The sequence below is a fragment of the Protopterus annectens genome, chromosome 17.part0 (assembly GCF_019279795.1).
Source record: "Protopterus annectens isolate FY-2018-M chromosome 17.part0, PAN1.0, whole genome shotgun sequence".
Classification (NCBI taxonomy): domain Eukaryota; kingdom Metazoa; phylum Chordata; order Ceratodontiformes; family Protopteridae; genus Protopterus; species Protopterus annectens.
The window spans coordinates 587,105,760-587,122,238 of NC_056751.1; the positions used below are offsets into that span (position 1 = coordinate 587,105,760).

General features: G+C 38.2%; 1 protein-coding gene across 1 annotated transcript in view; it reads right to left on the reverse strand.

The window, feature by feature from the left end:
• The window catches only part of EPS8L1 (EPS8 like 1), a 270,983-nt gene that overhangs the window by 112,103 nt on the left and 142,401 nt on the right, over nucleotides 1-16,479 (reverse strand). The window contains exons 4-5 of the mRNA XM_044059439.1: nucleotides 15,638-15,787; nucleotides 3,399-3,481 (exon numbers count right to left, since the gene is read on the reverse strand). Of these exons, the coding sequence (XP_043915374.1) occupies nucleotides 3,399-3,481; nucleotides 15,638-15,787 (233 nt within the window). The remainder of the gene's footprint in view (nucleotides 1-3,398; nucleotides 3,482-15,637; nucleotides 15,788-16,479) is intronic.

The following is a 16,479-nucleotide window of genomic DNA, read 5'->3' on the forward strand; positions in this document are numbered from 1 at the left end:
ATGCCCAATGCTATAAGCATATGAGGATAGATCCCACACCCCAGTTTAAACATGACATTGACGATTTATCCAACAAGCAGTACAAGAAGGTATTATTTCATCCAAAACTGCCAGTCACCTTCAAGTAGATGATCCACAAAAGCAGATTCTTTATCTGTTACCCAAAATTCACAAGTCTCTCAGTGCTCCTCCTGGGAGACCTATTGTGTCCGGGTCATGGATCCCTTACAGAACCTATATCGGTTTTTCTAACATCATATCTTAAGCCACTATTGCCTATGGTCAGAGCTCGTATACAGGACACCACGGAGTTTCTCAACATTGTGGTTGATACACAATTAGATCCAGATTGGACAATGTGTACTTTAGACGTGAAATCCCTTTATACGAGTATCCCTCATTGGGCTGGCCTACAGGCGTTAGATTATTGGCTTCAAAGATCTGATCTATACCCACCTGGATTTAACACGCTACTGGTATGTTTGTCAGAGCATGTTTTGAATAAAAATGTTTTTTTCTTCCAGGGTGACTGCTATTGGCAACTTAGAGGTACAGCTATGGGGGCTTCCTTTGCCCCCATATATGCTGACCTCTTTATGGCATACCTGGAGGAATGTCTTATTTATGATCCTTTGCACAACATTTACTTAGAGGAGATGGATATTTGGAGACGTTATCTTGATGATTGTTGGATGGTGTGGCGTGCGGATGTTGACTATTTGATGGAATTTGTGGAACATTTGAACAGCAATGTTTGGGGTATTGAATTCTCTATAACATACCATAAGTGTACCATTGACTTTTTGGATGTCACGGTATATCGGAATGAGGACAATACCCTAAGCACTAAAATACATAGGAAGTATCCACAATTTAATACTCTTCTTCATTCTTCCAGTATGCACCCACGCCACACCATCCGCAACATCCCCAAATCACAATATCTGCGTCTTAAACGTATTAATTCATCTCCTCAGGATCATGAAGATGCCATCCAGGATTTAAATTATAGATTTCTTGATAGAGGTTATTCTATGAGGGACATATCCAGTGCCAGGTTGTGGACAGATCAGCAGTCTAGATCAGATCTTTTAAAATATCAGAGCAGGGATACTGATAAAGGTGATACCATTAGATTTATTACCACATTTGGGAAAAATCATCAATTGATCAGAAATGTGTTGAATAACAATTGGAATATACTTTTGGCTAATGAACATCTTCGTCACATTTTGACTGACGAATGTTCTATTTCTTACAGGAGGGGCAAAACTTTGGGCACGTTATTCTCTCATTATAAACATCAGGACAGTGGAGGTGCAACATACAGACAACTTACCCTTTCTGGTGATGAGCTGTTGGGGACTTTCCGTGTGGTCATTGCACTTCCTGTTTAAGTATTAATAAAACTAAGGAATTTTCTAGTGCCAATACTAGTAAGATATTTAATATAGTAATATATGCCAATTGTTCAACATGCTGGGTGATTTATTTAGCCATATGTCAGTGTCAAGCTTTTTATGTGGGTAAAACCTCAAGGTCCCTCCGAACTAGAATTGGAGAACATCGTAGTGACATTCGGACTCACAAAATTAGTAATGCACTATATCAACATACTGTTAAGCATCCATCTGCTAAATTTATATTTTGTGCCATTGATAAAGTACAGGGCAATAGGTCCAACCAGACTGGTTGGCAGAGTGTCCTAAGTATGAAAGAGAAATACTGGATCATTCACCTGGGAGCTCTTTTTTCTCCAGGTTTGAATGACCATTTGTAATGTATTTTCACATATATATTAATAATATATATATATTTGTTAGTTATTTAACACCACATCTGGGCTTTATATTATTGTTATTCACATTTATATTTTTGTCTAAATTGTATTATTCATGCACTGTTTGTGCATTTAAGAATTCCTACTTATTAGTTAGGTTTCAGTGTGAAGCATGTTTTAAATCTGATTTTGTAACTAATTGGTAACCATTTGGTTATTAGTTGATTAATTATTTATGTATATATAAGGAGCATGTCTTATGCAATTATTATGGCTGTTATCCTCACTGAAGAAGGTACTACACCGAAACTAGTTTGAGGTTATGGAGAGTGTTTGTGTCTTTGACACTATTTTACTTCATTAAAGCCTTTGGGAACCTGTTGCTGGCTCTTGTTTGTTCCTGTTCTGCTGTTGGGCCGTGCAAGCTTGAACGTGCGTGGGTTAGTGTGTCACTGTGAGTTTATGATGGCACCAAGTTTACAGTCTTCTGCACACATACATTAGCTTTGATCACTGAGTGGCCAGAGGACTGAATCCTGTGGTTCCCCATAAGTGACAGATCCATTTGAAGGAGGTAGAGTTGCCCACTCTAATTTCATAGGTTCTATTTGTGAACTAATTTACTATCCAATGAGGTACATAAGGGTTTACATTTAACAGGTTCTTTGAGTAGAAACAGAACACTGAAAGTCTGATTTCAGATAGTATATTCTGGTGAACTCTTTCCAGATGGCATCATTAGGCAGTTTTTTACTATGGTCTATCCACCTAATGGAGGCAGTAATTCAAAGTAGCTGAAACAGGTATCTGCAAAGCCTGAGACCACTGGTCATTAGTCAGTCTGTCAGAGAATGAGAATGACAAGGCTGGGAAGGAAGAACAGTTGCTGACCTGATGACCTTCCCAGACATCTACAGACCACCTCTAGCAATGGCTGGGGAGAATGACAATTTTTGTACTGATATAGATATGACACAGTGCATTATGGAGAATCTCCCACAGTGGATGCACTCCTGTGTTACATAAAAAAAACTGGGTACCACCAAGGAAATGAACCAATGACTATGGGTGCCATCAGCAAGAACACACTTCTAAAAAGGGAGTGCAGTATAGGACAGCATCTGCAAGGTCACACGATGCACTGGATTTGCTCATTTGTGAGCTGCCTTTATCATTGCTTAAAAATACATGCTTCTGTCACTCCAAAAATTGAAACTAGATTACTAAAAAAGGAAGAAATATGCTACTTTATTACTGAAGCAGCAAGTTGCACTGCTACACTGCTGCAGAAATGTAGGTGCAAAGTTGGATAATTTTGTTACTAACTCCACGATAAGAACCCAGGTTAAATCTACTACTAAAATGACAATGTGGCAAGGGTGGGTGGAGGAAAGCTGCAATGCTGAAGTGCTGTCATTGGTTTAATAAAGCAAATATAAATCATGTCACTAAAGTGTATCACCATCATTACTTCATTTAATGAATCATTATCAAATGAAACTTCTAGGCAATATATGAAGCTAAAGAAATGTACAAACTTTTCATCCTTTTTTCTGGTGAAAAAAAAAACTAATTTTCTTTCTTGAATACTCTAAATAGTATGTACATTGTCAGTTACCTTAGGGCCTCTGGCCTTTTGACGTTTTTTCCACTTTTATGGTCTGAAATTGCACCGTTAATGTCATCTCTTATCAAATCAGCCTAGAAAGTGAGAAAAAAGATGAATTCAGGTTTTATGTCCTTTTTACTCTGCATCATTTTCTACAGCAGTATTAAGAATTTTCTAGCAGCAGTGGACTACAGCAAATGTAATCTAGCTGTCATACCTCTGTTTTTAGACAAATAAAACTCACATGATAGTCTCTAAGCCAAGGTTCATGTCAGCAAAACTTTGTCAGAAATGACCTTAGGTACTCCAGCATTATGTGTGCACCTACTTGATGAGTTCCCCAAGTCAAAAACAGGAACGTCGGTCCTAACTACTGGTCAGCAATGAACTCAACTCCTCAAGTACTAGAAAGATAAATACTTAATGGGTCCTGGCTCAGAAAGTGAAACTTTCAGAGCTACCCAATGGCTAAGGTTCTACTTAATTACAAAGTCTCTGGGTCAAATACTGACACCCCTCACAGATACACATAATTAGATGTATGGATAATTGATATACTGGGTACCTAAATCAGAGACTAGGACCTGCCTCCTTTATCTCTTAGTCAGCAATGAACCTATCTACTCTAAGACTATAGATTTACCTAGTTACTGAATCCTTATGTCAGAAATTGTGGCCTGTCATCTATGTCCTTGTCAAGAATGACTCTAGGCATTGCAGGGCTTTGACATACCAACTTATAGTTTTCTAAAGTCAGGAAATGGGAGCTATACCTCCAATATACAACATAGACACCATGCTGAGAAATGGCCCTAGTAAAGTGCCGGGCTAGAACTATACCTGTTTAATGCACACCTACTCCAGAAACTGGGACCAACATTCAAGCAAATAAAAACCTTACTTACTTCAGAGATAGACCTACTTAATGAGATCCTAATTTAGAAATTAGGACCCTCACCAATACATGCCCCTGTTAACAATAAACCTAGCAACTTCAGAGGCTATGGATAAGCAGCTTACATACCAACGGAGCTAAAAATTGAAATCCTCCCACATTCATCCTCCGTAACATTAATTACTTCAGGTCTGTGGAAATCCACAGTTAATAAATACTCTAGTCAAAAATTAGGTATCCTCCACCCACATCTTAGTCAACAATGACCTTAACTGCTCCAGAGCTATGGCTTTACCTACTTACTGATTCCTGAGGACAGAAACTGAACCTCAGCATATTCAGCTCAGCAATTACTATAGCTACTCCAGGGCTGTGGATATACCTACTTATAGTGTTGTGGTCAGAAACTAGTACGTCTTCCCACATCATCTCCAACAATGATCCTTCTTTTTCCAGACTATGGACATAGCTTTTACTAATTATCTTGGCCATAAACTGACTGGGAACCTTAGTTTGGCCAGCCAAATAATAATAATAATAATAATAATAATAATAATAATAATAATAATAATAATAATAATAATAATATAAACTAGTTACTCTAGGGCTACAGAGAATATAGGTCAGACATAGTGAATCCTGTCCATTCTAAAGGAACGTGTTTGCAGAAGTTTTCCTAGTGTGTTTTCCATAGCTATGCTTGCTAATTAATCTTAATAATAGTACAGGAAGAATAGCTCCAAGCAATGTTCAATGTTAGGCTTATCAAGTGATAGTTGATGGACTTGAGGCTTCTGTCACCATGTAATGTAACATACAGGTACATTCATTATATATTATACAGGTTTTATTCAGTGGCACCTAACACCCATCCCAGGCACTTCATCTCCATCACCTCTAGCTTCTTCAACTGCTCTGCCTTTACTGCCCAGGTTTCCCTGCCATACAGTAGTACTGCTCACCCCACTGTTTTGTACATCTTACTTTTCATCATCTTAGGAATTATTCTGTCATATACTACCCCTGATACTCTGTCCTAGTTGGCCACAGCCCATCTGATTCTAGCTTTCACCTCCTCATTCAGACTTTCCTGGCATAGGTCGGAGTAGGCCGGTTCCTCAACCCACTTATCAGTGGCAAATACACATTCCTATTTGGCAACATTAGTCAACATGACTGAATCACTAACCACTATACTTTACACCATCATATGGCTAGCACTGCCATAGTGCACAGTCTGTGATCCAAGTACTTCTATCTTAAGGATACTGCACACCACAGTTGATGCCCAAAGTGGTTGGTCTGTACAACTCTTCCCCCATAGGACAACATCTAGAGTCTGGGCTGCTGCCTGCACTTCCACTTTTGGGTGAATTTGTGATGGAAACACTCAGCATGTTTTCTGGAGGTGGGAGGAAGCCCACAGAGACAGAGGGAGAACATGCAAACTCCATACAGGCATTGGCCAGAGCAGAGGATTGAAGCCTGTACATTGTGCATGGGAGGCAGACCTTGACCACTATGCCAGCTGGTATCTTTGACCCTAACCCACACACAATTGTACATCATTAAATCTATACTCTAACTTAACCCTTACTCTAACCCTAACCTATAAACAGTCACATATACACTAAAGTGATCCATTTGCATGATGCTTACTCTACCTCTAACACACACACACACACACACACACACACACACACACACACACACACACACACACACACACACACACACACACACACACACACACAGTCTATATTAAATCAGTGAACGCTTAAAAAAGCAAACGCTGATTTATCAACCCCATGTAAGAGAAAGCTTACAATCCCGAACACTTAGAACAGTGATTTTTTTCCCAGGGGAAAAAAAAATCGCTGTTTCAAAAAAGAAAAAAAAAACTTTAAAACATTACATAAAGTGGGGGGCTTCACCCCCCACAACACCCCGATATATGTGTGTGTGCCTCCCCCTACTAAAATATACCAACTCCAAGATTGCACTACAGTGATGAAACTGGCAAAATAATGAAGGCGGCCAAGCAATTTCTTTCCCAGGGAAAGAATTCGCTTATATGCCGTTTCAGTATTTTGCCGTTTCATGCTTTCAAGTTCGATCAAGACGCATTCACAAAAGCTTACACATAAACTCCCAGCCTTACCAAAAGGCAACTTACCTTTGTTGACCAAGCAGTCACTCAGTCAGCCGTTCTCACAAACTGCAGTTTACCTACATTTATTTACTAATTTAACATTTGTTTACCAGGAAATTCCGACTGGGACAGAGCCCATTTTCAGTGGAGGCCCGGGGAGAAATGCTCCAGAAGCATGTCTTTAGATTGTGGGAGGAAACCAGAGCACCCATAGGAAACCCATGTGAATGCAAGGAGGACATGCAGACTCCACACAGAAGGCACCCCAGCGAGAATCAATCTGGAGAGCCTCTTGACATTGTGTTTCTTAGTCAATGCTAACCGCTGTACCACTGTACTGCCCCCTACAGTTTGTCAGCTAAAGAAGCTTTTGACCACTTGAAGTGTATATACATCCTCCTTATCTGGTACCCCTCAGCTTTAATCTGAAGAGCAAAAAAAAAATGATGTTCTGCCCCTGATAGGGCACTCCTTCAGGGTGAGCAAGGGTCCATTTTCCCTGTCTGATCTATGCTCTTCAAGTCTTGAGGGGCAAAAAAAAAAGAAAAGGTCTGAAATGGCTATACTTTATTTCTTAGGTGAAACAAGGTCCATTCTTGCCAATCTGCACTTCTCTTAGCTGAGAACCAAAAAAAAAAACTCTTCCTTGCAAAAATGTAGCAAATCACTGTCTGCAAATGCACTATTGCCATTCATTTCTGAGTGTCAATAGTACAGTGTACCATGACTGATCTACATCTCCCAGATGTGCCCCTTACCTCCTTGTGCCCGAGGCAGCTCTCACCTTAGCTGTATCTCTGGTCACTCATCTGGGTATAGGTAATTAAAAATGTGTCAAATTCTCTGCTATTATATAGTTATGCCTTTCATTGCTGCTGCATATCACAGCCATAAGACTAAGAAACACAATGTCCTGCCTTGGTTTTTAAACACTCATGCAAAATGCAGACCACAATTTAAGAAAAGTAATAAAAAATAATTGAAAGATCAGTGGAATCTGGCTAGTTTCTCATGTATAGCAGCCATCACAATTGTGTTTTCTGGGTTGAATGTAGGTTGTAGCTGCTCTTATATTTTTCACACTAATCTAGTGAGAGAGAGAGGGAGGGAGACATTGTATTGAGACCAGCCACCCTGAACTCTTAGGAGATAAAGGGTGACTCCCAAGTGCAATGTGAGGCTCCCAAGTGCAATGTGAATACCTCATATTGAAAAAATTATAACCAAAACACTTACACAACTGAAGCTCTGCTATAGAATTGCACACCTTTTATCCCTTATTGCACATAAACGCTAGCCAGACATGCTGATACCAAAACTGAATATAGCCTATCTTTGTTATGCCTCTTTAATTCACTCACCAACATACAAAAACTCCAGGTTGCCAAAAACAAAATCTTTAAGTTCATACTACTTGCTGGTAACCAATTTCATCACTGTGATCTTCTAAAAACCTGCAAGTGTCTCTCTTTCCAAGGTAGACTAGTCCTATCACTTAGCATAATTAGAAAAAGAAATAAAACAGAGGCTAAACAAATAACGCCAGTCGGTAAATCCAAAGCTTTTACTTGGTTAGCGCTTTCATGTAGGACACTGCCCACACTTCTTCAGACCTGTCTATTTGTTTAACCTCTGTTTTATTTCTTTTTCTGAGTTTGTGTTTTTAATTTTGTTTATGACTTAGCATAATTACTTTCAAACATCAACCTTGTTGCCCTCAGTAAAAAAGACCCTTTCAGTAAGAGAACTCTAGCTAGAGACTGGGCCTCCCAAGATAATAGTATTATAGGCTATTAAGACCACAGTTTAAGACCAAGATGGTGAAAAAGCCTTTTGCAAACTTAACCCCATAACTTGGAAGCACATTGTAGACTAACCAAAAGGGATAGCAGAAATGGAAATGTACTAAAACTTCTAGAAAATTCCTGTGAGTTCAACATCACTTCCAATGTCACAGATCTAGATAGCTTTTTAACAGCTACATCTTTCTGAGAGATAATGTTTTAAACTTGCTGGTCACGATTAAATGGCTCAGATCAGAAAGGTATTGTAAAGGTTTCTATTAACTCTCTTAAGGGCTGGAAAAAAATTGAGTAAAAACGTACTTTTGCAGAGAGAAACTCATACTGCATTACAATTTAATTCAAAGTTATGAAGCAAAATACAGAAATCTGTGAAATTTTTAAAAGGAATCTAAAGAAGTTGTCTTGATATGCATTTCTGATAAACATTTATAATATATTCTGAATATTAAATGCTGACCCCCACATGTTTAAGGCAATATTCTTCCAATGAGTCTTAATATAGAGCAGTCTGGGTACTTCTGTCTTTCCAAAACCCATGCTGATTAGGAGAGAGCATTTTGTAGGGTTTGGAGATAGACAAAGAGTTGGATGTAAATTATTTTTCCATATGTTTTGTCTAGGTTGAGTAAAACAGAGATGGGATGGAAGTGTATACTTCTTAATAGTTTGGTGGCTTTTGGAAGGGGTTTGATGAAAGCTTGTTTCCAGGAGAAGAGCATGATGTTATAAGTACGACAACTATTGAAAAGGGTTCATTAGAAATCATTTCAGAGTAGGATGAAAAGTGTGAATGGGTTCAGCTCCTCTAGGTGCATCACAAAGGATTTTGTTTAGGTGATTTGCAATTTCTTTGTAGGCAGTGGCTTTAAAATACAAGGGGTGTGTAAGGATGAGGATCTTGTTTTAGAATGTTGTTTGGGAGAAGGTGCAATGGTGGGAGGATGTTGGGAAAATTGATTGAGGAAACCGGAAGTAGATACGTTACCTGAAGAGATGTATATTGCATCAATTTCTAAATGAAGGTTGTCAGGGGAAAGCAAGCAGTGTAGTTGTTTGGGCTTGGTAAGAGCAATTTTCTGAGTGGAGACCAGATGCATGACCTTGTGTCTACTTACTGCTTGGGATGGACTATGCAGTATCGTGAACCTTTTCTGTTTTCTGTGGATGGTTCTATGTTTTCCATGCATCATCTTTAATTTGAAAAGGGCCAGGAGTTATTTCATTTTACATTGATTATATGACTGCCTTAAGAATTGGATGATTTTAGGGAAATGTTTGTTTTGAAACTGCAATAGGAAATTGGTTAATGCTACAATTAAAAAGCTGCTTGCAAAGTTATATTTCTAAATTAATATATGTTACTCTGTAACCTTTTTGGTATGGGGTTATACTTCCACTGTAGAGATGAATGAAAGTTTCAAATCAAAATATTGCTTTGAGAGAGGCGTTGCTAACACCATTTCAGAAATCTTTTATTTGGGTTTAGCACATTCTGAATCAAATATAGAAGAAAGTTTAATACAACTTTCATGGAAGATGGAAGCTGGCTGTCCATTTGCTGTTTGCTTTAACTTGGACTTAACATTTTACAACATTCCTTTCATTTTAATGGAAGCTGCCTTAGTGTTCTTTATAACCTAAAATCTGAATAAAATGATTCTTTTTTCTTAAGGAACATACAAATGTCATGCTTTTCTTAATGTGAGGTGCTTTTCCTTCAACTTAACTGAACCTATAGCACCCAAAAGCACCATCAGAGAATTGCTCTTTTGTTTCCTGTCCTCAGCAAATACTGTAGAGTCAGTGTACACCATTTTATTCATTTTGTCACAACATCTGATGCATGCAGGATTTTTTGCAGGGGGGGGTGCAAACCCAGAGGCCAGAGCTCCAGGGTATATCTGTTTACATGTGGATAACCAAGAACTCCTGCTGTACTTCACACTGTAGTACAGAAACTGATGGCATCTCTGTGGATTTATAGTGTTATGAAATAAGACCTCAATGGAAATGTAATATTGAACTCTTTCATGTAAAAATTATAAAGTTTCTTGGTAACTGTAATTTTTAAAAACAAAACTAAAAGTACTATATTGTTTCAAGTTTAGGCCTATGACTCCCATGGTGCAAATACAAATTGGGAGCGTCAACTGTGGATGCCGAAATTGTTGATAACTTTACTGATAAACTGTTTCTTGTCGCAAATGACAAGGTCGCAATGAACACTAATCATGCCCAGTGCTGAAAGTCTATCATCAGTCATTCTAGACCTTAACCAGGTCTTGACCTGTCGCAGCTTGCTGAATAATCATTCAGTGGTACAGGTAGTGGCTGATAAGGTCAGAACAGCTTGCTTAACAGTAGGAAAGAAATCGCAGTGTTGCAACAAGTCAGCAAAGTCCAGTGTTTTGACAATTTCTGGAACCTTAATTTGTCAACAATCGAACCAGTTCATCATATCATATTCCAAATTGTCGATATGACATAGTTCATTACTGACGGCAATTCGTTTTGTGAATTCTTTATGTTCTACCTCTTGTATCATTTTAGGATGAAGATAAAACAGGTTGAACTGAGCCCTGTTACTGCTGGAAAAGTGAGATGACAACAAAGAAACTAATGAGTCAAACTACGGAATATAAATACTGGTTCTGTAACAACTATGAAAATCCACACCTACTGTGTTTGCTTGGTGTGTTTGTCAACTGCAAATCCTCAGCAACACTAACTCAATACCAAGTTTACGTGCTAGTGATCTTACTGCGAATGTCATCCATAAATCGTGGTCATGGTTCTCCTTGAATATTTCAATGAGACTGTTGATGTGTCATTGAGCCTTTACTATATCAAGCTGAACAAACTGCAACATGTGGGCAACGGGCTCAAGAATGGATGAGTAAATTGCAATAATGAAAAGAGAAATAAGAAATGTGCATGAAGAGCAAGCACTGAGTAACGTATGTGCATTTTGTCTGGTTTCACCAGCAGTGGTCTTTTGAAGATCAGTCAGGCAGTTAAATATCTTCTCAAAGTTCTGACTAAACATACGAATGGATGTCTGTTTCTCGGTCTATCATGTCTCACACAAAAGAGGTATATTTGGTACCAGTATACTCGTCATTTTGGACTGTCACAGAAAAAATTAATCTTCTTGATAACACTAACAGCACTATGCATTTCAGGAACATCATTCAGATTACTGACTACAAGGTTTAGTCTGTGGATGCACAGTGGATAAAAGCTGCTTTTGGATACTTTTCACAAATCTTTGCCTGAATGCCATTCTGGATGCTTGCCATTATGCAGCAGCCATCAAAGCCTTGTCCGAGTAATTTGTCCAAGTCTAGACCATACTTTATGCATTCACTGACAATGAGATTTAACACAACGGGAACAAGACCAATAAACTCTTCCCAAATACAATTACCATCAACAAACCGAATGCCCAATGACAACTGCTCAATGTCAGAGATATCTGCAGTTTCATCTGCCAATACACTAAATCCAACTGAACTGTTCACTGCACAATCTCCTTTTGAATTACGTGTTCGCATTCTGTCAACACCTAATTTTTCACCCTATGGGATGTGTAGAGAGCATTTTCTACAGCTGTTTCACTATGCTCTTTCAATATTGTGTCTCCAGCTTCAATATAAAAATCTAACAAATCACAAAAATTTCCACCAGAGCTGTCTTTTCCATGGAGAGGAATGTCATGGGTCACACAGTAAATAATGGTAGACAAAATCGGTTCCAATTTTCTTTCGGTTCTCTGCAATTTGTTTTGCAAAAATGCTGCATACAGCTGTGGAATAATAGCCATTTCTGGCTTCTGTCATGTATGTCAAAAATTGGCAGCATCTTCAGTAGTACCTTTGTGTCATGATAACTGCATGTGATTTCTTGCATACTTGTTGAAGGCATGATATTTTGTGCACGCACTAGTGATGAAGCTGGCTTGCAACCCATGGTGAACTGACTGAGGAAATAATACATAAGTTAAGCAGAGAGGGCCTTTCATGAGAGGAGAATATGCAAGCCATGATGAGTACTGATACAACCAACTATATTGGGATTCTCGCTTCTTGTCTGATGAATCGGCTTTGAAGTTATAATTCTCTGAAGGGATATACAGTTCTGTCAGCAACCTGAATTTCATAGAGTCATAAATTCTGTCTGATCGAATGTAATGGCCAATATCTGTTTCCGCATATGAAATCTGTGGTGTCTCTGTCTGCTCCACAAACACAGCAGTGACAGCATGTGTCTTGGTACCTTCATCAATGGACCCAGCCAATTAGTTCATGCTGCTTATACCTTGCTTTCTTACTAACCTGTTGATCAGAATCACTGGACTGAGACGGGTGTTTAAAAATGTTGTTGTGCTATCAGTGTTTGCCATCTCATACCCTACATATTCAACAGTATGTACTTTGTTCTTTATGTCTTCTGCAGATCCCATTTCTAGTTTTTATAACATTCAGTATTTCAAATACAGTTAGTTTAGATTTTGATTTGCATTTTCTAGTTATTGCTTTTTCTGGCAGTCAACAGAATTAAATGTAATAAGGCAACAGTCATTCCCTTGCACAAAGGTGGGTCTTCCAAGTTCAACAGACCCGGGTAATTAGACCCACAAGCCTAGCCAGTCTCACCTATGTGGCATTGGAAATTATGGAATTAACCTACAAACAGTAGACCTAACCCAATTTGGATTTGTCAAAGGCAGGTCCTGCCTACTTAATCTGTCTGACTTTGTTAAAGAGTTACTGAAGCAGTTTTAGGGGACAAAACAGTACACACTGCACATCTAGACCTAGCAAAGGCATTCAACATCATAGCACACACAGGTATAGATAAAACACTCCCAGTAAAATGTCAAATGCTACGCAAAACACTGGACAGCAAACTAGTTCACAAGTAGAGAGAAGGAAATTGGGATGGTGTGCGCTACCGCCAAAAGGACTTGTCACTAGCAGTGTACTGCTGGGGTCAGTCCTTCTAGGAGGTCAACACTAATGTTGAAAGTTTGATGTTGACCAAGTCTGGTGCAATTATAAACTTCCCATATGACTCCAAGAGAGCCTATCCTGAACAAAATAGCTGGAGTCAAAACAACTGACCAAAAGTATCCCTCAATGAGCATGAATCCCCTTACAACCATCACATTGACAACACATACCTGATAACTGATCCTATTAGGGAATCAGGGAACCTATATTAACAATGGCCTGCTCTTTGGACACCACATATCTTCTGCTGTAAGGAAAGTCTTTTCAAAATATAGCGTGTACCTACAAATATTACATCAGATCCACAGATGTAATCATTCCACTATACTCGAAACTCAAGGGTGCTAGTGTATAATGTCCTCCTTGATTATGTATCTGTCCAAACACTTACCACAACCAAATGAACTCAGCTCCCTTTCACACAGAATTTAAAGGGCCTAAATCATAAAACAAAATGCAGACATCACAGCCTTGCCTGTTTTTTCAGTGTCATACAGGCTACTATAACAATATCTGCCTTGTGTACACAGACTCTAATCTGTCAGGCCTTTTGCACATTCAAGTCCAGGGATATCAGAACACTTACTCATGGGATCTCACCTCTTTTGCAAAATAAGCAGAATGTTTAAGGGATAGACTTGTATCACATAGAGCTTCTATGGAACAGTCTTCCACGCCACAGAAAAGCAAAATAATTGGTTACTCCATTCAATCATAATTTGGATGAATAGACAGGTAACTGCAAATTGTGACCCAGTAATGGGGGGCCATCTTTTTGCAAAAATATCAGCAATTTCCAAAGGAAGACTGATAAAGCCATGCCTCACTCCACTTTCTTTTATACTTTCAACAACCTAAATCCATTACTTGCCAGATGAAAACTCTACATGATTGTGGTCTTTCTACAGACACAGGAACACTGGTCACCATAGATACACAGTGTGTGAAGACAAAGACTTTTGTTATTCCTCTTCTGCTTGCCATAAACCTATAGAGACAATTGAAATGGCGATGGTAGTATCACAAATTTCTTACTCCAAAAGGTATATCTGCAGCTGTACCTTCACACACAGCCTAAAGGTATCTGCTAGAACATCAGCCAACATAAATGAGGCTGCCAATAACTTGCCGACTTCTGAACAACAAATGTTTCCATGCTTATGCCAGAATGATTCAACATTATCCAGAATAATATCACAAATGCAATCTGCTGTCTAATAAAAAAAATTATCAGACCCAAGCAAAATTACCATGTTCCTTTGGTAAAGCAAGAGAGGCACAAAAAAGATTTATATGAATGTAATAAAAAAGTCAGGCTCATAATTGAATTTAGTGCTACCATTTTAAAAGAATTAAATGTTTTAAGTTACATTAAACATAACCGTAGGGTGCCAGAGAAGTCTGTCAACTGTAATGCTTTGGCACCTAATACCCGATGAAGAAAAAAAAATTACCTTAGGGTATCTGAAAAGTGCTATTCCTCAATGACTGATGAATTGCAGAAATTCTTTAAACAGGATGTAAAACAACCAAAACATTTTTTTTAAGGAATAAAAAATAACAACAAAGGCCACAATACCAAAAAAAATGTAAAGAACTTAGTGCCTAGGCTGAAACAGACTTCAAAGAGTAAAAAGGAAGTCACAGGACATTGCTTAAATACACAGTAAATAAGCCTTTGCAGCCAATTAAACAATTACATAATTAACAACTCATTCAATTATGTAAATCCATTTGCATTCCTTATTCAGCCCAAAGGGCTTCAAAGTATCATACTTTAATATAAAAAGAGTTTCACATTTTAAAAGTGTAAAACCTTTAAGGTTCACCTTCAAAACATATTAGGGATATAAAAAATAAGTTAGATAGTCCCTTGGGTGGTCACTTTAGGACTATACATAATTCTAATCCTGAATCTTTGAAGGGATGTATATTAGGAAAAGTAGATGTGAAATTGGGGGAATGTATTAGTTTGAAAGAAAAACTTGATGTAATAATGCAACTGAAAGAAGGAAGCTTCAGCAAATGTATATACTAATATGATGCTATTATAGGTTATCACAAGAGAGTGAATCTGTCTGATGATGAATCAAGCCAAATAACTGACATCAGAGAGTAACCTTTGACTGATGAAGAATCAGGCCAGATAACTGACATCAGTGAGTACAGGCCCCAATTTTTACAGTGATGGAAGAGTCCTATACAAAGAGAGATCCATTATTTTGCAATTTTTTTGTATAGCAGTGTACTTCCCATTTTTTTAGCTCTGTTATTTATTTCCACCTCCAGGGTGATGGGGTAGGAGCTGGGTGGGGAGAATAGCTAAAATAAAGACCATACTGAAATAAAATTCAGTTTTAGGAGAATATTTTTCTTTGCCTTACCCCAACTTCATCACATTGAAAAAAGTGAATGTCCGGCTTCAACTGAGTGATGTCCTGACAAACAAGAAGTAGCAAGGAATGAAAACGATTGTCACTCAGGATTGCTTCACAACGTTGAATAGCTGGAAGAGGATAGTGTTCCAGATGCTCCTGCAAAATAGAAAGAACAAACCCATTTACTTATTTTTTTAAACTTAGTAACTAGGTTAATAACACACACACACACACACACACACACACATATATATATATATATATATATATATATATATATACACACACACACACACACACACACACACACACACACACACACACACACACACACACACACACACACAAACACACACATATACATACTGTACATGTGCATATAGATATGTATATGTATAAACATGTATCTGTATCTATCTGTATATACAGACATAGGTATATTGCGTGCATATATATATATATGGTTCTACCTGACATAATCGAAACCACACAACACCGACAACCACATCACCGACACCACATATTCGACAGTCCATAAACACGAAACCACACATAACGTACACAAACACGAAACCACATACAAAACAAAACACATCCCCATTCCACAAACCACACACACAACACAAGCACCCCAAAATCCTTACAAGCCCACACTAAACCTTACCTAACCCTAAGGTCCCTAACCCTAACTCACTTAACAACCCTAACTCAATCTTCTGGAGCTGTCTTCTCAGCTGTCGACGAGTCAGGTAGAACCATATATATATATATATATATATATATATATATATATATATATATATATATTGAGTATATAAGTATGTAATATATGCACACACACACACACA